Source organism: Pogona vitticeps, chromosome 5, assembly GCF_051106095.1.
Source record: "Pogona vitticeps strain Pit_001003342236 chromosome 5, PviZW2.1, whole genome shotgun sequence".
Classification (NCBI taxonomy): domain Eukaryota; kingdom Metazoa; phylum Chordata; class Lepidosauria; order Squamata; family Agamidae; genus Pogona; species Pogona vitticeps.
This window is the reverse complement of record NC_135787.1, coordinates 97554235-97575498: the sequence shown is the minus strand read 5'-3', so window position 1 is coordinate 97575498 and position 21264 is coordinate 97554235. Positions and strand designations below refer to the sequence as shown.

General features: G+C 41.4%; 1 protein-coding gene and 1 long non-coding RNA gene across 8 annotated transcripts in view; one reads left to right on the top strand and one right to left on the bottom strand.

The window, feature by feature from the left end:
• Nucleotides 1-10692: 10692 nt before the first annotated feature.
• The window catches only part of LOC110091506 (very long chain fatty acid elongase 4), a 51703-nt gene continuing 41131 nt past the window's right edge, over nucleotides 10693-21264 (bottom strand). For 5 of the 7 annotated variants that reach the window (XM_078394126.1, XM_078394127.1, XM_073000939.2 and 2 more), the window contains 2 exons: nucleotides 18241-18368; nucleotides 10693-11810 (listed from right to left, as the gene is read on the bottom strand). In XM_078394126.1, the coding sequence (XP_078250252.1) occupies nucleotides 11640-11810; nucleotides 18241-18368 (299 nt within the window). In that variant the 3' untranslated portion in view covers nucleotides 10693-11639. Of the gene's footprint in view, nucleotides 11811-18240; nucleotides 18369-18398; nucleotides 21159-21264 lie in introns of those variants that run through there. The other 2 variants (XM_073000942.2, XM_078394129.1) reach the window with 1 other exon arrangement.
• LOC140707458 (uncharacterized) lies at nucleotides 11146-13376 on the top strand. Its single transcript, XR_012087543.2, has 2 exons — nucleotides 11146-11220; nucleotides 11674-13376. It is a non-coding gene; the product is annotated as an uncharacterized LOC140707458 (long non-coding RNA).

Sequence of the window (21264 nt, the reverse complement as noted above, 5' to 3'; positions counted from 1 at the left end):
CTATTAACTTATCTTCAGTTGACACATAACTACCCTCAACATTTACTGCTTCCTGGGAGCAATAAGCACCTCAGGCTATTTTAACCTTCTCTTCATTTCCTTTATAAACATGTATTTTTCTGTATTCCTGCAAAATGCCTTGAGCATGTGCAAAACATTGCCTTGTCTGTGCTTAGGCTGTTTGGTGCTCTTCCTGACAAGCATATGCCCACCAAGCTCATTATTACATAAATTATAATGGTATTTATTACTATGACTGTCAGTTGCTGTCAGAATTTTTCCCTGATTTTGTAGCATAGCAGTGAGTAAGAATGAGGTATTCATAGAGATATCTTTGGATCAAATCTTGCTGTGGCTCAGAATATGTACATAGCTTTGGGGAAGCCTCTCCCTCCCTCCCTCCCTCTCTCTCTGTACTCAGTCCTTCTCTACAATAGATGGGATAAACATGGTGACCTATTTACAGAGCTGCTATAAGGATTTCTGCAAACTATTTTAGGTAATCTACCCCGAAACATGCTAAAAGTGCTGTAAGTGCAAGGTGCTACTATGTTTATGTTCATCTCATGTCTCTGAGTGATTGATTAGAAGCTGCGGGGATGCATCTTATAATCACTCCCCCACCCCCAATGTTTGTTTTCCTTTGGAAAGGGGTTGTTGGAAGCTTTTTGGCCATGTTGTGTAATATTTATGTTCATTTATTACAGCCGACATACTCCAACAGACAGCCAACATCCACTATACCCAGGACAGATCTGCAGTAGAACAGCTGACACCCATAGATATTTATAGAGTCAAAACATTGCTGCGTTTTTCTATCTAAAATGTGTATTTTCTCCATAAACAGAGACAACTGGATTACAGCTGATGAGAGACAAGATTTCCTCTTTTTTGCATACTTCCTAGCCATTCAAAAAACCTATGGATATACTCAGTTTAACTTGTGGTTCCCATGGAAACACAGTTGACGGACTATTAATACTACTTTGTTAAATTCAAGGCTTTGACAGGTATTGCTTCTCAGCAGTCCATACTGATTGCCATAATCACAGAAATCTGATAAGTAACTTACAACTTAATTAGAGGCTAGCCTTTATGTTCATATGGCTCCCTTGGCCAATTCAGTGGTTATTCAAGTCATGTTGGTGAGAACAGAAATAAACCCACTCACTGCTTTTACACATCCAGATGTTGCACACTGTATCTTTAATTCCCTCTCAAAGATTGAAAGCATGAATCAGTTAGCCTCGCAGACATGTGATTTCTCTGTGTTGTTTTTATCCTCTGCCATTTCCCACTTACAGTGTATTTCTGCCTCCTGATATTTTTTCTACCTAGGCTTTTACATCAGCGGAGCAAATAACATTTTGAACTCAACACAGCCAATGTTATGTAGTCTGCTTTCTCACTGGTTGCAGCAGGTGAGTCTGACTCTAAAAACTGCTTTTGAAATAAATGAAATTTAAATGTGATTTACTTTGGAAAATGGTGGCCTGTGTGGTTAAAAACAGAACCTATGAAATTAGATGCCCCTTTTATTTTTCAGCTAACATCAGGCACAGATCTGCAAATGCTAACTCTAATTACCAGGAGTTGAAGTAGAGGTGTGTATATTTGTACTCTTCCCATGCACATGAGCCAGCTGAAAGAGCAGAGGGGAATCCCACACATTCAGCATCTCTTGCTGGGTTTTTCTTTCTGATGGAGGGGTTCATCAGTTTAGCTGGTGGGTGCACAGCAGGGAAAATTCAAGATTGGCTCCCCCCACCTCACTGTCATGATATGCATCTAATCCTATGATATGCATCTTCCCCTACAATTTAGGAAGCCCTCCATTTACAGTTGTGTCACCTCTCTCTGTGTTTGAGATGATTTCACTAAAGGAATTCCTTTACCCATTTCTGATAGCCCATTCAACAGGAAGGAAGCAACAGCTCAACTGTGAGCATATCTAAATCAGAAAGACCTGGACAAAGATAAAAATTGAAAAGCTTTAGATCCTGATGGAATGAGGAGAGGGAGAAGGGGGTGAATAAAATGTCAGTAATAGAACTGTTATTGAAACAACACTGAGAAAAACCCATAGATTCAGTATGGAAGAATGGGCCCATGGAATGATTACAAAAGGAGTAATGAAGATTAGGTAATAACACAATGAGAGATGGAGAAATGCAAGGAACCTTGAATGCAAAACTAAAATCAAAGTCCAGCAAAGCTTTTTCAAAACCAGTCCTCTGCTCACAGAAAACTCCCTATTTGATGGCATTAGATCAGAATTATAATTGGCAGTGAAAAGGGATCAACTTGGTGTGACTTGAGCCAGCACAAGGCAATCCTGTCTCCTTAGGAGGGGAGATGAGTAGCTGAAAACACAGGTATTGCTATAATCTGCTACAAATTGCTGACACAATTGCTGGTGAAGCAGAACACCCAAGTGAGTGACTATGCAGAGGCAGCAGATGGAAGACAGAAAACAAACAGAAATCTTTGTGTCTCCAGTCAACAAGCTGGCAGAACCTAGCCAAGGTAATAAGAAATGTGCCTGCTTTGCAGCCAGGTAAGGGTTGATGATCAGGGGAGGAAAGCAGAGGGAAGGTTGTTTCCTTATCTACTTTGGTGTGTGTCTTTGACAGTCTATTTCTGAGAAGAAAAGAAATTGATGTGTGCAAGTATGTTCTAACACATCTAAGCAGGCTATGCTATGTTTGCATTTGGGGATAATGCAAATGCAGTGCTGCTGGGAGCCTATAGTGAAGAGGCGTGAAGATTGTCAACTACTGGAAGGTAGGTGAACATTGTGGATTCTAAATGGAGAAAAATCCCCACCACCACCAAACTTGGTGCTTAGTTTAGAAAAGTTTTCTAGTTTTGCCAGGAACAGTGACAATGGTTTCACTGGAGAAAGTTTGTATCCTAAGAAGATATCTGAAACATTTCCAATCACTGATTTGCCAAAATTCACCAAGTAACCAGCTTCAGCAGTCTCATTGCAACTTTATCTACTAATTGGATCAGTAGTTCAGGTAATTCTGCAGAAATCAAGAAATCATCCACAGATGAGACTGTTTGTGGAATGTCTTCCAGTAATTCTAATATTCTTTGGGAAAATGCTGTTCCTGCTGTTCTTGAATCCTGGAGCCACTATTCTTTAGTAGTAGGAAGATTACTTTCTTTTTCCCAAAAAAGTAAAAGTGTGCTTCTTACAAATAAACTTGCAATAGCTATTGATCCCTTTGTGATAGGATGACTCCACTATCCATTTGCCAAATCTAATTTTGCCTTCCAGTGTTGGAATGTAATTGTCCAACAACCCCGTGGGATTTATATGTTATACTGCAAATAACCTGGTGGAATTATTTACCTGTCTATAATCAATTACCACTGGTTGGTTGTTGTGGGTTTTTCGGGCTCTTTGGCTGTGTTCTGAAGGTTCTTCCTAACGTTTTGCCAGTCTCTGTGGCTGGCATCTTCAGAGGACAGCAGAGCACAGCAGAGCACAGAGTGCTGTCCTCTGAAGATGCCGGCCACAGAGACTGGCGAAACGTTAGGAAGAACAACCTTCAGAACACGGCCAAAGAGCCCGAAAAACCCACAACAACCATTAGATTCTGGCCGTGAAAGCCTTCGCGAATACAATTACCATAGGGTTTTGGAACTACAAAAAACAGGGATTCCACTCTGACTGAACTGGCACCTAAATCCCTTGAGCTAGTTTTTTTCTGTGTGCTTATCTTTAGTGCTTCCTTATGTTTCAAAGGAATTGGGTACTGTTGCTGTTTATGACAGGTCCTGTGACAATTATTTCATAAGATTTTACCTTTCTATCATATCCAGCTTGTGCAGTATAAAATTGCACCATACATGCTCACAGACATTTCTCCATCAGTGGAGGAAATAATGTCTCATAATGTTGGGGGGAAAATATCTGGAAAAGCATTTCTTAGAACTTGTTCCCCATAATAAGAATCATTGACATAGTCCAGCAGTGATTTCAATTGGAGTATCATCCTCCATGTGTGAAGGCAAGAGGAGAAGAGGATGACAGAGGACGAGATGGTTGGTCAGTGTCACCGAAGCTACCAACATGAATTTGACTCAACTCCAGGAGGCAGTGGAAGATAGGAGGGCCTGGCGTGCTCTGGTCCATAGGGTCACGAAGAGTTGGACACAACTAAACGACTAAACAACAACAACAACAATTATCCTCCATAAGTAAAATGGCATATTTTTTTCATATAAGTATGACAGTCTGATGGAAGATACTAAAACTACACTTCTGTACTACAGATAGCAATATCAGTTATAACAAGACCCCCTAAATTAAGATTGTTTTATCTCTATACATTTCCCCAGGCCATTCACAAGTAAAGATTGATATTTCCACTTCAGTACCCACCTTTGGCATCAGGAACTCAATCCCTGGCTGAAGCTCGATCTTCAGCTCCATCTTGAGAATCCCCTTCCTTCACTTCACTGAGGCTCTTCACTTGGGCTTTTTGGGTTGTCTTTTGCACTGGAGTTTTTTCAGCAGTACCAATTTCACTTTTTATCTTGGTACCAATTGAAGTGAAAGTAGGATATGGAGCACACAGTGTTTTAATGAAGAAGTCTTATTGAAGAAGATATAGTAGGGTTCACAGGTTCCTCTTTTGGTTGGAAGTACCGTCCTCTACTTTTCCCTACACCCAGACCTTTAGTAGGCACCCATTCAGGCATGCAACATTGAAGAAGTCTCTTTGTAATTGTCTTCTTTAGGGCAGTTCTCTTTTTGAAGTTCTCTCCTGTGAAAGACCTGGTCTCTCATCCAATACCTCTCTTCGTGCAGTATGGTACTCTCTCTCCTTTTCTCTTTTTCTGGTAATTGCCTTGAGGGTACTAAAGGCTGTCCTGCAAATGAAAAAAACATCCTGGATAATTGATGTGAACTTCACTCTGCAATCAGCACTAGACTGCAACTCATCCAACTGTTTCAGTATAGCTAATTTCAAGGCATCACCTTTTATCAATGTTTCTAAGATACCCCACATACCTACAAATTGAGATAACATTCTCATTCCCAGTGAAGAGACTGCTGCAAATCCCATGGCTTTCACTGCATTGTGCATCACTGTCCCCCAATATGAAATAAAAGGAGTGCTTTTTACAGCCATGAACATCCAAGCAAAAGCAGTGGACCACGTTGCACAACCTTTGTTTTGGAGGAATCAAGTCAGGTAGAAAAATTATACTGATCAATCTATGACTTTCACAAGAATCCAAAGTAGTTAGTTTATGAGCTACATGGATTGGAATTTCTTCCCTCCCTGTAGATGAAGGCATCAACATTCCTTTCTAAGTATTCAATAAATTCATACCTTATCCCATGGGAGTTTAAGATTCAGGCTGAATTGTAACCACTTGTGAGAGTCCAACATTCTGAAATGTCCCCTGTAACATCATGATACATCTCCTTGCTGTCAGCAACTCATCCCACATTGCATAAATGTTAGGTTCAGTATTTTCCAATGGCAGGGTATCATGTCCATCTGTCTCCTCAGTAAAAGGAGTGCTGCATCCACGGAAGGAGGGTCCAATAACAATCGTCCAGGTCTCTGTCTGCTTGCTGGAAGGTTGCTAGAAAAGCATCCTGTTATCACTAAAAAGTCTCCAGTCTTGCCACTGGTATATATCTTTCATCGTTATACAACATTATGTGTGCTGCTCAATGATCCTGATCAAAACCTCCACGTTCAGCATGTATATACCATCTCCAGCTGGCATAATTGCTCTCTGGCTGGATAACTGTGCAGTTACTAATCCATACTTCTGCACCCACTCTGTGGAAAGGGATATAGCCATAGCTCTAAAATCAACTGCTATGCTTCAAATTCCACTGGATCTTCTTCTTTTACTTATTTACTGTGTATAGGAATTAATAAACAGACAGCAAAGCAAAACCTCTGAGTTGATCAACCTCAGAAATCAGATGCATATATCTTCTGGAGTTTCCTGTTAGTTTCCCAGTGTCTGCTAATCTGACATGTAAGTAATGTTTTTTATTCCTTCCCCTGCAAATGCTCAGCATGGGTTATTGAGACTTTAAGTGCCAGATTATTAGAAAGGGGTAGACCCTGAGGAACATGTAGCTATACTCCTCTGTGGATCTCTGTACTACTGTGTAGCAGAAAAGGCAACAGGAGGGGCACGCCTGACAACCAATCATGCAGTTGCTAGAGCTGTAGAAAAACAGGTCACGTGGTGAAGTACTGCCCATTTCCAAGAGATTACTCAACCAATAGAAGCTGTTCTAGTTTTAAATCAAAAGAACAGAGGGATTGCAGAAAATATGTGAAGCCTGACTCTAACAGAGAAACAAAGGGAAAGGCTAGGAAAGGCTGTAAACAGTGAGCATGCATGACCCATTATTGTAAATCTAGATGAAAATTCAGTGGAAATAAGGAAGTTCCTAAGGGTGATTCGATGAAAATTGAAAGAAAAGGGACTGGGATTCTGAAATCTGAACTACCTAATGAGATAGGTGAGACTACTATAAGCAATGTATTGTTTGTTCCTGAACTACAGTGCAACATGCTAAACAAATCAGCTTTAAATTATAAAGGTTTTTCCATATATTTTAAAAATGGACAGTGTACAGTAATGGAAGATGGTGAAATATATTTTCAAGCAGTTAAATCTAATCATGTTTATAATCTGAGTATTTTAGAAGAACAGCAACAGATCAACACAGTGCAAGCTCAGAGAGAAGGTGGCAACAGCATGAAGCTGTGGCATTGGTGCTTTGCACACAGTGGTATAACAGAAAAGCTGTATCGTGTATCACAGAAAAAAAGTATTAGGTCCTCATTCCTACCAAGGATTGAGAGAAAAAGCACCCAAATGCTGAATCTGACACATAGTGACTTGTGTGGGCTACTCAATATCTCACCACTTGGACACAGATATTTTCTAATATTTGTTGATGATTTCCCAAGGTACTGTGTCACCTATATCCTGAAGCAGAAGAATGAGACACATGATATGCTAAAGATGTATGTAGCCATAGTGAGCAACAAATTTCAAAGCAAACTTAAGGCACTCCGGATGGATAATGGTGGGGAGTACTTTTTATACCACACACAAGTTGTTTTAGAGGAACAAGGCATTTTGCACATGAGAACTTTTCCACACACACTTGAGCAGAGTAGAATAGCTGGAAATAAGTTGAGGTCTTTTTTGGACATGACAAGATGCATGCTAGTGGATGCAAAGTTGCCCAAGAAATTTTGGGGTAATGCAATCATGACAGTAATGTATCTCCAGAACAGATTGTCAACCAAAGGCACGATGAAAACACCATTTGAATTATGGCATGGCAGAGTATTAAGCATAGAACATACCAGAGTTCTGATATATGCTTATATAACAAAACAGAAAATGCACAATTTGGCCTCTAGAATTAAAGAAACTGTTTTGCTTGGTTATGCTCCTGGCAGCAAAGGGTATAAAGTGATAAAAACAGGTTAGTGTAAGACATATGGTTCGTTTTGATGAATGAAAGAAAGCTGACAAACAGAAGATCAACAGAAGACCTCTGAAGAACTGAAAAACTGGACAACTGAAGAAGATATTACTGCAAGAAGGCTTCAAGCAAGGTGATGCAGATCAGTGCTTGTGTATCAGAAGCCGAATGGACAATTAACCTATATCTTTACCTTTGTAGATGACCTGATTGAAGCAATTCAAAGGGAATGGAAGTACAAAGAGATTGTGCACTATCTTAACAAAGAGGTAGAAATCAAAGAGTTTGGGGATGCAATAAATTATTTGGACTTTAAAATTGAGAGGGAGGCAAATGGGTCATATTTCCTAAATCAGAAACAAAAGATAAGTTTCTGGAGACATTAGTCCTCCAAGATGACCATAGTGTAACAACACATATGTAACCAGATTTTCTGAAAAAATAAGAAGGATCGTGAACCCCTACCAAATAATAGTAAATATGGAACAGCTATGGGTAAGGTTTTGTATCTCACAGCCACTACCAGATCTGATATAGCTATCACTGTAGGGATACTAAGCAAAAATATTAGTTTGCAAAACACAGAGTGATTGGACAGCAATACAATAGGATGTTTGAAAGTGACCATGGTCTTCAAATGAAAACTGCCAATTAGTAAAAACCCAAAGCTTATAGGGTGCATTGATGCTGACTGAGCAGAGAAAAATATAAGTTCGTAATACCTATATGCCCACCAGCATTTTCCTTTTCATGTATTGTGATGGCCCTATTTTGTGAGCTAGTCACAAACAATATGTTGTAGCTTTATCTTCCGCAGAGTCTGAATTCATTGCTGCAGCTGAAGCATGCAGAAAATGGCTACGGCTGGGAGAAAAAGCCAAAAAAAGCAAAGTGTGCTGCTTATATACTGCCCCATAGCACTTCAAGCACTCTCTGGGCAGTTTACAAGTTAATTACACGGCTACACTTGCCTCCCCCCCAGCGAGCTCGGTACTCATTTTACCGACCTTGGAAGGTTAGGAGGCTGAGTCAACCTTGAGCCGAATACCTGGGGATTGAACCCCAGGTCGTGAGCACAGTTTTGGCTGAAGTACAGCAGTTTAACCGCTGCACCACGAGTCTTCAGAGAAGCTGTTGAATGACTGGTAAATGAAGAGATGCCCATCCAGGTGATGGAGGACAACAAGAGCTGCATCAAGCTATCACAAAGTGAGAAAATGAACACACACGCTAAACACAGCAGTGTGAGGTACCACTTGGTGTGTGACCTGACTGAGAAAGGTATCATTGAGATTATCTATAGTCACACCACAGAGATGGCAGGAGACATCCTGATCAAGCCTCTTGTGAAAAACTACTTCAAGAACTTGAGTAGCAAGATGGGACTTCAAGAAGGTGGCTGCATGCTGATTTGAGAAGGGGTGCTAGATTTTTATTTATAACCTTGCATGCTATCTGTAGTAACAGGGAGGGACTCTGCTCGGCTGAGGTGATGGTCTATCTATCCAGCACTAACCAATTATTACTTCCAGCTTGTGAAATTCAAAGAGAACCCCACTTCTCTGCTGCGTGTTCTATCTCTTTTGTCAGTTTGTGGCAGTAATTTGTTGCTGTTGATGTGTTCTGTTGTTTGCTAGTATGTGTGTAGTAAAGAAAGCAATATGCCCAAATCTGTAATTTCAAGCAACTGTAAGTAAAAAAGCTTTTCTTTCTTTCTCCTACAAAGAGTGAGTTACTGAAACTTTAAGTGCTAGTTAGTGAAAAAGATGGGGACTGTGGCGAACTTGTAGTTATTCTTGTGGATCTTTGTAGTTCTGCTGTATAGGAGAAAGGGGGAATTTTATCAGCAATTCAAATCTCTGCAACAGAGGCAATAATTTTGACAGATTTTTCATTTAATTTGGTAAAACTGACTATCAGATATTACAAATGGAGTCATTTAATTAAAAATTAGAGAACTGTAACAGACATTGAGGCACCTGCATGTGAAGCCAGGGGCTGGGATTCTGAATCCTGCGGGGATGGCCAGTGGTGATTACTATGTCTGATTGGGTTGAGTACCTTGCCACCTGTGTGGAGTGGGTAAGCTGTGCCACTCCAAAGCACCATCAGAAGGATGGACCGGTAAACCATGACTGAATGCTTCACCTAGAAAACCCTGGGAATATTGTTGTACATTGGAATCAACTTGATGGTACATTATTATTATTAGTAGTAAAATACATAGAATAACTAAGAGTGATAAAAGCAAACCATTACCTTTCTGAAGTATCTAAAACATTAGCTGTGAAACCCATTCATGGTAGATAGAGATTATACCTATTATTTGTCTCTGTACAGTTCCAATTCTAGTACACACACTATATAGTACAGACATACTGGTCATTCAATGCATATGCATTTTGACACATTCCTCCCAGGGAATAGTAATCCAGAGCGGAAACCGTGACAGGACTGCTGCTTGGAAATTCAGCCATCCCTCCTTAACAGACATAGATTCAAGGGGAAGGTAAGCTTGTATTTTGGAACAGAGAATTTTCTTTCCAGACCAGGCACTGCTGGGTCAGATGACCTGCTCAAATTGTTTAGAGGAATAAGCAAAGATTTGAGCATGAGCAGGGAGTGGCACATTTATTTGTGAAGCTGTACAAGGATGCTATGGATGCATCCATTGAAATCAACGGGAAGTTTTAAAGGGGCTACAGCTACCTTTCCAGTGCCTCATAAAAGCATATAGTAGCCCAGCATTAGAGACACAAGTGCCCTAAGCAGATGCTGTTTGTCCCCAAGGAGGCTGTCATTTGCAAGCTTCTTTCTGTCTTCCTCTGCTCAGCTAAAAGTATAGGAACAACTCTTTGGCTTCAGGGAATTTGAACAGGCTTTAACAGGGTTTACATCCTCCACCCCCATTCCTTCTTTTTCTCTCAAAGGTTTTGTCATGCCATTTTAAGAAAACAGAACTTTGTCTTCTGTACAATCTTTGGATGGAAGAAATACAACTGGAAATAGATGGAAATGGCCCTGCCCTTTGAACAAACTCTTAAAAGCCAGCCACCTGTGTGTGTGTGTGTGTGTGTGTGTGTGTGTGTGTGTGTGTGTGTGTGTGTGTGTGTGTGTGTGTGTGTGTGTGTGTGTGTGTGTGTGTGTGTGTGTGTGTGTGTGTGTGTGTGTGTGTGTGTGTGTGTGTGTGTCTGTTTTGTTTTTTTGCAGAAGAAAACATGCAAGGGACCTGTGCAGCTTAAATCATGTTCCAGCACCTTCACCTCACTGATCTCAGGAGAAACAGTCTCCTACACATATAAATGATTCTTAAAAGTGCATAACTTGAGTTCAATCATATTTTTCAAATAATTGAGGCACACATTTTCAGAGGCAACAAAGATCACCAGCTATACAGATTAGTATTTTAAAACTCTTTTTATTCAGGCAAATGGCCATTTAAATATAGGATTTAAAAAGAGAATTTCTACAATCAATGTACATGCATTTCGAAGTAATAAAATACATGTACAGGATTGACCTTAGGTTGTCCTTAACTAGCATACTACTCTTTCGGTACAAATCTCTTCTGTACAAATTACGTGAGAGTTTCCAAGGTCACTCATCAAGGCTGCTGATCAGATCTATATTTGTTTCGTTTCAGCAGTGCTACAGCAAGATGTCTGAAGCAATCATTCCAACAGAAGAAAGTCATCACTCTTACACCATTCCAGTGAACTGACGTAAGTAATTCATAGCTACTGGAAAAAAAATCTTTGGTTAGGTGGAGCATGCTGACAAAGCAATTATGATAATTTAAAGATGGGGTAGTTAGAAAATATAATGCTGCTTTTTATTATTTGAAAGACTACACACTAGGAGCTCGGTCTGTGTCAAAGGAATCAAAAGATGAAATCCAAGGAGTGTGTTTCAAGAGTGTCCAACAATGGGGAGAGGCTCAGTTCCTCAACTGCCCCTTCTTTTGTTCTTAATCCCATGAAAATATCTATAGGGCAACCACGCAACAAACAGCACAAATCCCTTTTCATCACTACATTCCAGGCACTTCATCTTGGAAGAGTTGGTACAAAGGCAGTCAAAGATGCTGGAAAATTCCAGAGCCAGCAACAGTCTCTCTCAGAATATCTTGATGTAACTTCTTTTAATCTGTTTTCTTCTGTTTCTTCCTTATGTAGGTCCGGTAATAGAAATTCAAGAAGAGAACAATAAGGCTGAGGATATAGATGAAGACAGCCAGATTAAATCCATCTGGGAATTGGCACTCGCTAAACAGGTTGTAGGAGGAGTGGACAGCGATAGCCATAAATTGGAACTGCAAAAAGGAAAACAAAGAGGAGAACTGAGGATTTCACATATAGCTGCAATGGTCATAAAATAACGCACCAGTCAAGCAGTCAAAGTGGATGATTTCACCCAATACAGTTGCCATGATAATTTACTACCATTTGGAATGATTATTTTAATCATACTGCAGTATTTTTACACTAGCACATGTATTTCTAACTGAACCTCTCACTGTTGTTGTTTGTCTTCAAGTCAGAACAGACATACAGTATAATGAATGTAGTAGAGTTTTCAAGATACGCAAGACATTTATGGGGTGGTTTTACCAGCTCCACTCTCCCAGTGAGTCCTTATGGCTGAACAGGGATTTGAACCCAAGCCTCCTGAGTCCTAGTCTATTCATTACATCACATTGGGTATGACCACTCGTACCCACATATATTTACTCTGTATTCATAACAGTTTGTGACTTATAGCACCTATGTGACTTAGGACTGTCACCCTTTTGAATGTTTTTCTCTTTCTGTTTATGTTAACCAACACTCTGAAAGTTCATTATTCATGTTACAAATACAATTATCATTCTCTGTATATCACTCTACTCTGATCTCATCTCCACAATTTGAAACAGTGTCATTTACTCCATTAATCTGAACAAGCAAATCGTAAATCAAAAAAGCTAATGGTGCAACAATGGTAGCTTTGAAGGTCCACAAACCTTTGAGTTCTTTGGTTGTTTCTTTTGTTGCTGTTATACAGATAATATTATTGAGACTATTTTTATGGTTATATTGGCTGATATATTGTTGCAGGAGTTGACTCACCAAATCCCCACTGATTACTCCTCTAATTGTTATTTACTATGCCAAGCAACACGATTTCAGCCACTGTCTAGTTTGTTTATAGGGATGGTTTTTATAGTTCTATTTTCTAACTTGTTTTTAATTACACTGTTAAGCTGCCTTGAGTACACTTTTTTCAGCAGAAATGTGGGATATAATGTTGCAAAGGAAAGGAGTTCCAGAAATATTGGTATGGATGGACATGGAGGCAACCATTTGACAAAGAGTGAAAGAAAGGTTAAACAAAAGAGAGAAACACACACACACACAAAAAGCCTACAAAGTTTTCATGTACCTCTCATTAACACAAATCATTCATGTGTAGCCTACATAATTAACTTGTAAACTGCCCAGAGAGTGCTTGAAGTGCCATGGGAAGGTATATAAGCAGCACGCTTTGCTTTTGCTTTGCTTTTAAGAGGCTCTCATTTGGAAATCAGTGAAAGAACACAAAGACAAAAAAGGAGCCACTTTTCTCTTTCCCCCTGTTGTTAAAAGATAACAATTCCATCGCTATTCATAACTAGCTACTTCAAAGCTCTTTTCCTCAACTTCTGTTGCCTCTCTGATGAATTTTAGCTTTTAAGCTCATTAAGGCAGAAATCTGGTTTTGCCATTATTTTGGAAAGTACCTTGCATGCTAAGGATGCCACATGAAACTACAACAGTCACAGTAATAGAAAAAGGATCATAGACATGGCATGATTCATTAGGTGGTCAGCAAAAAGAAGGGAAAACCCAGAATAAAAGCTTTTTAATTTTAGTATTGGACCCTCTGAACCTTTACGATGTCAGTAGCAATCTACCACTTTGCCTAGTATTTTCTGTTTTCCTCAATAAACAAATTACCACAGACTTGATCATCTGCAGAATGGAATTAACTATCTTGCTCTCTTATGCATGGCTGTAGGTAACCATTGCCCTTCTCAGGACTGATTCTATTTTTGTTTCGGTCTTAAGCATCAGAGGACACGAATGGGTGACAAGAAGTTACCACCTCCTCAGAAAAGACCTGGAAATGGGAGCCAAGGGAGATCAAGATCAAGGGGCAACTGTTCAAAATATAGTTAGCAACAAAATCAGCTATTCAAGGTGTATAGTTGGAGTGAAAATGTTAAAAAAATAATTTGATTATCAGAGGCTTAATGAATGCATACTTGGCCACAAATAGGAAAGGTATCTAGCACTTAAGTCAAGGCACTGAATTTGCATATTAAGAGAAAAACCAGTTGTGACATTTACCCCGTGGCCCCTGCTTGTTTCACAAAACCCAGAGCTCACGGAGGTATCCCAACATGCCCTTTAACACGCTGCCACCAGTTGATCTCTTTATTAACCTATATATCCTATGAAAGACTGAGGTCCATTCAGTACTGAGCTTTTAAACAGAAACAGGTTTATTGATTGCATGTTGTTTTAGGAATAGTTCTTAAGCACCTTCTTGAAGTTACACCAAGCTTCAGTATTTTACTTTAACCTCTTCTATCTTAATTAATACAGGTTATACTCTGACTAATCAAGCACTCTCTCTGCCTCAAACCCCCAAAATTCTTTCTCCCTTCTCTGTCTGACTGAACTGACTAGACTCTGACTCACCCGTCCCTTCTAGTTTCTCTGGCTCCGCCTCCCGACAGCTCCCATTGGTATATGCAAATAATCTTCTACCTGAGCCAAAGCAGGGTGATCGCTACACCAAGCAATTAGCTATACCACCTATATTTGTTGTACACATATTCTAGTTTTGTGGAAAACATGCAAGTAAAGGGTTTTTATTGAACAATTCAGGAAATCTAATTGCCACTTTATTCACTGACAATGAAGATTACACAAGTGAAGGAGGTGAAGATAACGACGAGCGTGCCTGCGTACAGAGGAAGCCAGAGACCATCTGCCGGACACAGCCCACTGGGTAAGAGACAGTGGAACTGTGGTTGGGCCCCTGTTGGATGCCAGCTCTTTCTCAAGGGAGCTGGCTCAGCCTCCCTCTGTGCCTGAAGGACTAGACCCTGCTGCTCCCGGCTGCCTCACCCCCCCCTCAACATGAGCCACATGGCTGGGAGGGAGAGAAGGGGCTTTAGAAAGGTTTTATTTTATATATATTTTTAAAAGTTATTTTAAATTGTGATTAATTGCCATCAATTAAGAAGAGACTCACAGTGGATTTTAGGGAACAGGAAGGGGGAGGGCGTTGGAGGGGGCAGCCATTGAGGTGGTGCTGGGTAGGGGAAGGAATGGCGGTGGGGGTAGAACATGCCCGCGTAGGAGAAGAGAGGTTAGATACCTTATATCTATCCCCTCTTCTAGTCCTACCCCCAACCAGATGGTATCAGGTGATCATATCAGCAAACCCTCGAGCCACACGGTGCTGTTGATGAACGCCAGGTCAGTACAAAATAAGACTGCCCTCATCCATGATGTAATTCTGGATGAGGGTGCTGACCTGACATGCATTACTGAGACCTGGGTGGGAGAGGAGGGTGGTGTTCCCCTCTCCCAGCTGTATCCGTCTGGGTACTCAGTCCAGCACCAATGTCGCTCGGAGGGTCGGGGAAGGGGAGTTGCTATAGTCTATAGGAGTTCTCTCTCCTTGACCAGGCTTCCTGTCCCTTTGAGAGGAGGTCTTGAGGGCCTATATTGTGTGTTGGGTTTGCGAGACAGATTAGGGATTCTGTTGGTGTACCGCCCATCCTGCTGCGTACCAACAGTCTCCCTGCCTGAGCTGACGGAGGTAGTCTTGAACCTGGTGTTGAGGACTCCCAGGCTGTTGGTGCTGGGAGACCTCAACATCCATGCCGAGGCTGCCTTGACTGGGGTGCCTCAGGACTTCATGGGCACCATGACAACCATGGGGCTGTCTCAATGTGTCATTGGCCCAACACATGAGAAGGGGCATACCTTGGACCTGGTTTTCTCAATGGGACTGGAAGATGGTGGTTTGGATGTGGAGGGGCTGGTTGTGACCCCATTGTCATGGTCAGACCACTTCCTGGTCAAGTTTAGTCTATTAGCTTCTCCCCTCTGCAAGGGTGGGGGATCTATTAAGATGATCTGCCCTCGAAGACTAATGGGTCCAGATGGATTCCTGAATGGTCTGGGGGATTATCCGTCTGATATGGTCCGCGCTCCTGTCGAAGCTCAGGTCACCCTCTGGAATAGGGACATGACCCGGGCAGTTGCCTAAGTGCCCTCTCCCTGCTCGCCGAGCCCAGACAGCTCCTTGGTATACTTCTGAACTGCGGGCAATGAAGCGAGAGGGGAGACGGCTGGAGCGCAGGTGGAGGAAAACCCACTGGGAGTCTGATCGAACATGACTTAGAGCCCATTATCAGGCCTATTTTGTGGCAATACGGCTGGCGAAACGGCAATATTTCTCCAGCTGTATTGCTTCCCCAGAATGTCATCTAGCAGAGCTGTTTCGGGTGGTCCGGGATCTTCTTCAACCGGGAAATCCGGTGGAGGTCCCGGACTGCTCATCTGCTCGCTGTGATGCCATCCATTTTGAGGGAAAAATCACTCAGATTCACAGTGGGTTGGACTCCACAGTTACTGCAGAATCAGAGGATGTGTCCAGTGTGCCGTGCTTAGGTCAAGTATTAATGGATGAGTTTCAATTGTTGAGACCTGAGGATGTGGACAGGGTGCTTGGATCTGTCCATTCTACCACCACTCCACTCGAACCTTGCCCATCCTGGCTAATTGGAAGATCAGCCAGGGGGGTTCGCACCTGGGTCCAGGAGGTCATGAACACCTCTTTGAGAGAGGGAGTGGTCCCTACCGCCTTGAAAGAGGCGGTAATTCGAGCATTCCTTTAAAAGCCTAACCTGGACCCAAGGATGATGGTCAACTACCGACCAGTGGCGAACTTCCCTTATTGGGGCAAAGTGTTGGGGTGGGTTGTGGCCGGGCAACAAGCTTGCTCCATCCTTCACATTACAGCCCTACAAACACTTGGAGATAGCCATGATATTGCCTTCCTTTCACCAGGCTAAACATGCCACATTCCTTCAAACTTTCCTCATATGGCTTGGTTTCCAAACCCCTACTGGTTGCCTCTTTGGGACACATTCAGTTTCTCAATATCTTTCTTAAACTGTAGCACCCAGTACAGAATACAGTACTCCAGGTGAGGTTTGACTAAAGCAGAATAGAGGGATACTATTACTTCCCTTGATCTGGACACTTCTACTGATATATTCTAGCACAGCATTTGATTTTCTTGTTGCAGTTAGAGATGGGGGTGTTTGCATTCATATACGAATATCCCTGCACAAGTGCAAATAATAAGGGTCCGGCCCCATGGGGCCAGACTGTCCACTCATGATTTCGCCACTGACGAGAGCTTGGCAGACTTTCCTATCACACAGTTGTCCTCAATCGATTGCCCAGTCTTGGCAGGAGGCGGGATGACAAGCCTCTCTGCTAGGTCGGAGAGTGGATAATCCACTGCAGAGAACAGCATGACAGGAAGCCTCTGTGGAGCTCGCGGCAGTGGTGAAATTGTGAGTGGACAATCCAGCGCCAATGGGCTGGACACTCATTATTTCCACCTGTGTGGGGATATTCGTATAAACAAAAGTGAATATCTCTACTTTATTTCTCTCCTCCTTTCATTAATGAGTCATTTTCTAGAAAAAGAGTGAGAGAGTGAACAGTGGCTAGCCATTCTTCCCCATGCTGGAAATGAGAAGAATTTATGTTAAAAATCTGTTGAAATCTGACCCTTGCTCTCCCTCCTGGCTCAGAAAAGAATAAAAGGCAACCAGTAGACTTCAATAATTCAACTTATGCCTCTGTGGTAATATGGGCCTATTTGCTACATGCACCCTGTTTCCCTAGGAGCAGTCATGTGCCTGTTTCTATATGAGAATGACTTTCTTGGTGCTGCTGTTTAGTTTCCCTTTTATCAAGGGAAGAGACTGCTGATTTCCTCATATGAAGTGCAGACCAATGACTCTTTGTCAGGACAAGTACAAATTTAGTAGGTCTAATTACTTAACGAATGACGATGAAAGCAGTACCTATGTCTACAGTTCAGCTACAAAACAGCTGGCCATTTAGTAGGTGCCGTTCACATTTCCCAATGCTGGTGGAAGATCTACCTGCTGAGCTTCTCCCTACCTGATGAGTAAATGTTGGTGGTAGGCAATGGAATGATTTTTTCATATATCAAATGGAACGATTTCCAATGGTTTCAAGTGCAGAGTAAACAAGTCTATTATGTACGTGCATGCACAATTCATTTCCAGTCATAAAAAATGTAGGGATTTAGGGGTCTGTATGACAGTCTGTACACAACTCTATGAAGATATGAAGTGCATAAGAAATAGGAAGATTTAAAGAAACAAAGACTGGGGGAAACAAGGGGGTGGTTTCTGATTCTAGAGCTGCCTCAAACCATCACCTACATTGATATAAACTAATCAGACTCCACTTCATATCTGATGGCACTACAAAAGAAGTCACAGAATTTCTCACCAGCCATCCACAGCAAAACATCTGTGATTGTGCTTTATACTTGGAGTGGCTTTTTACTTTCATAAGCCAGAGTCCCAACAACATATAAAAACTAAGGATCGCCTTACAGTCAGTTCCACAAAAGAAGGGAAGACAGTTTACCAATTGCAGGAGAGTGAGGTAACGTTTCCACCATAAGTAGGATTGCACTTTTGGTCCTAGACTAGCCAGTCCATAGTACAGGTAGACGAAGATATGTACAAATGAGTTTACCATCCCAATAAAGAAGGCTGTATGGAAAAACAAGAATGAAAAGCACAGGGAATGCAGAATATCATAAGACAAATTCTCCACACTAACGACTATATTAGCCAGAAAACACTACATGGCATCAGGAGAAATTTTCATTCATTTCATTTGTTTTATTTATTTATTTCTATATGTACTGTTCTTCAATATAAAGATTTCCAGAGGAGCTTGAAAAAACAAAAAAAACTCCACTTCTAATAAAGAACTACAAGCATCTCACCAGTTGTTAGAAGGGCTGGAAAAACTAAGTGCCTTCATTTGGGGCTGAAAATTCTACAAACTGGCCGTCACTGAAAATATCTTCTTCCCAATCATCACCCAGTCAGTGAAAAATAGGGCATCTGGAGGAGCAGACTGATTTGGAAGTAGGTGCTCCTTCAGGCGTATACAACCCAACCAACATCATCTTAGCGATAAGCATCCTCCCTTTGAGTGAAGCTCAGAAATTGATACACATAATTGAAATCAGAAGCCATTTTAATTTGGTTCCAGGACTATGTTCAGTAGTGAGATTGGTCTGATGGATGAGTGCTGGGAAGAAGCTAGATCAAGAGGATCCCTAATTCTCTCAGTTATGTTGACAGATTTTAATTTTTCTATTATAGTATCAACCTGGACAGGATCTTAGGAATTGGAGAATTCTGATGGTTCTGCTTTTAACTGCAGAGCCAATTCCAGAAAGCCCTGCTGAGGGATAACTGTTTAACCCCATGGCATGGAGGCTGGACAGTCCCATAGGATCCTATCATGCCTCATGCTTTTAACTTCCACACCAAACTACTGAGGACGTTCACTCAGGAATTCGGAATGAAGTGATACCTCGAGAATCTGGCCCTTCAGAATTTATGTACAAAAGGCTGTCATTTATTTATTTAAAATATTTTTTCTCCCACCTTTCTCCCTAAAAGGACTTACTGACCAATATATGTATCTGAACTCTGTTGTCCAACAGATTTCACCACTATGTTGTGACTGCCTGTGGCAATTTAAAAACAATCTGTTCAAATATGCATTTTAAAATGTATTTTGAGAAGATAATGTGCACTTATCCATGCATTTTAAAGTCTGGACTTCATTTGTTTTTATAAATCACAGATTAATGTGAAATTAGAATGGAACTATGGATAAAAACATGTGGATATGACCAGGACCAGCACTAGATAGATGCATCTGTCTTTCAGTTCCATTACTATGCATCTCTGTTTCTTTGTCCCATCGGACTCAGGTGAGACAGGGCAAATCTGCCTCAGTGACACAGGAGAAGCAAGGAGCTACTCCGTGATTCAATAAACTGATCTTGGTCCCAGCATAATTGAAATTGTATACATAGATCATTTGTCTGTTCACAAGCCTTTGACATTTCATCTGGTTCTGGGTAGATCTGCAATCCTGTAAAGGTCTTAGCAGGACATACTGTTCAAGGAGAAGAGAAACCAAAAAATAAAAAGCTGATCTCCCAACAGAAATGACAGAGAGTACTCTTCTTCTCATCTTTTCCTCAGCTAGAGTTTGATAGAATGCTGTTGCCAGTGGCTATGACCCAGACAGAGGAGCCAAATGGAGCTGGAATCTCTGTTGAGTTTTGTCTCCCATTTCTTCTGCTGTAATGTGCTGGAACAGGGAACTGAACTGGAACACAGTATGGGGCAGTGCATATATGCTGGGGAAGCCTAGATTCTGGTTTAAATTCTTTCCGATGGTCATTGGGGCCAACTGCTTTCTCACTGCATGGAAATGTTATAGTGCTGACCACAGCATTACAGTCACCCTCAAAACTCAGTATGGCACTGTTCATGTTTAGAGCAAGAGTCAGCTTGAATTTTCCAAACAGGAGCAGTCAGTATTTTCTGCTGGTGCTTAAACCTCAGATAAGACAATTAAAAACTGGTCTAAATATTATGATTAGAATTCTCCCAAATACCCTCAAAACAGAAAGACTGAGGATGTTGTTATTTACTTGTTAAGTCATGTCCGACTCTTCACGACCTCATGGACCAGAGCATGCCAGGCCCTCCTCTCTTCCACTGCCTCCTGGAGTTGGGTCAAATTCATGTTGGTTGCTTCAATGACACTGTCCATCCATCTTGTCTCTGTCGTCCCCTTCTCCTCCTGTCTTCACACTTTCCTAACATCAGGGTCTTTTCCAGGGAGTCGTCTCTTCTTATGAGATGGCCAAAGTATTGGAGCCTCAGCTTCAGGATCTGTCCTTCCAGTGAGCATTCAGGGTTGATTTCCTTTAGAATGGATAGGTTTGTTCTCTTTGAAGTCCAGGGGACTCTCAAAGGTCTCCTCCAGCACCACAATTCAAAAGCATCAATTCTTCGGTGGTCTGCTTTCTTTATGGTCCAGCTCTCACTTCCGTACATCACTACAGGAAAACCCATAGCTTTGACTATTCAGACTTTTGTCGGCAAGGTGATGCCTCTGCTTTTTAAGATGCTGTCTAGGTTTGTCATTGCTTTCCTCCCAGGAAGCAGGTGTCTTTTATTTTCATGGCTGCTGTCCCCATCTGCAGTGATCATGGAGCCCAAGAAAGCAAAAATGGTGACTCCATATCTTCCCCTTCTGTTTGCCAGGTTTTTTTTTTATGTTCAGCTTCAGACCGTTTTTTGCACTCTCCTCTTTCACCCTCATTAAGAGGTTCCTTAATTCCTCCTCACTTTCTGCCATCAGAATCATATCATCTGCATATCGGAGGTTGTTGATATTTCTTTCAGAAATCTTAATTCCGGTTTGGAATTCCCCCAGTTCAGCCTTCCGCATGATGTATTCTGTATATAAGTTAAATAAGCAGGGGGACAATATACAGCCTTGTCATACTCTTTTCCCAATTTTGAACCAATCAGTTGTTCCATTTCCAGTTCTAACTGTTGCTTC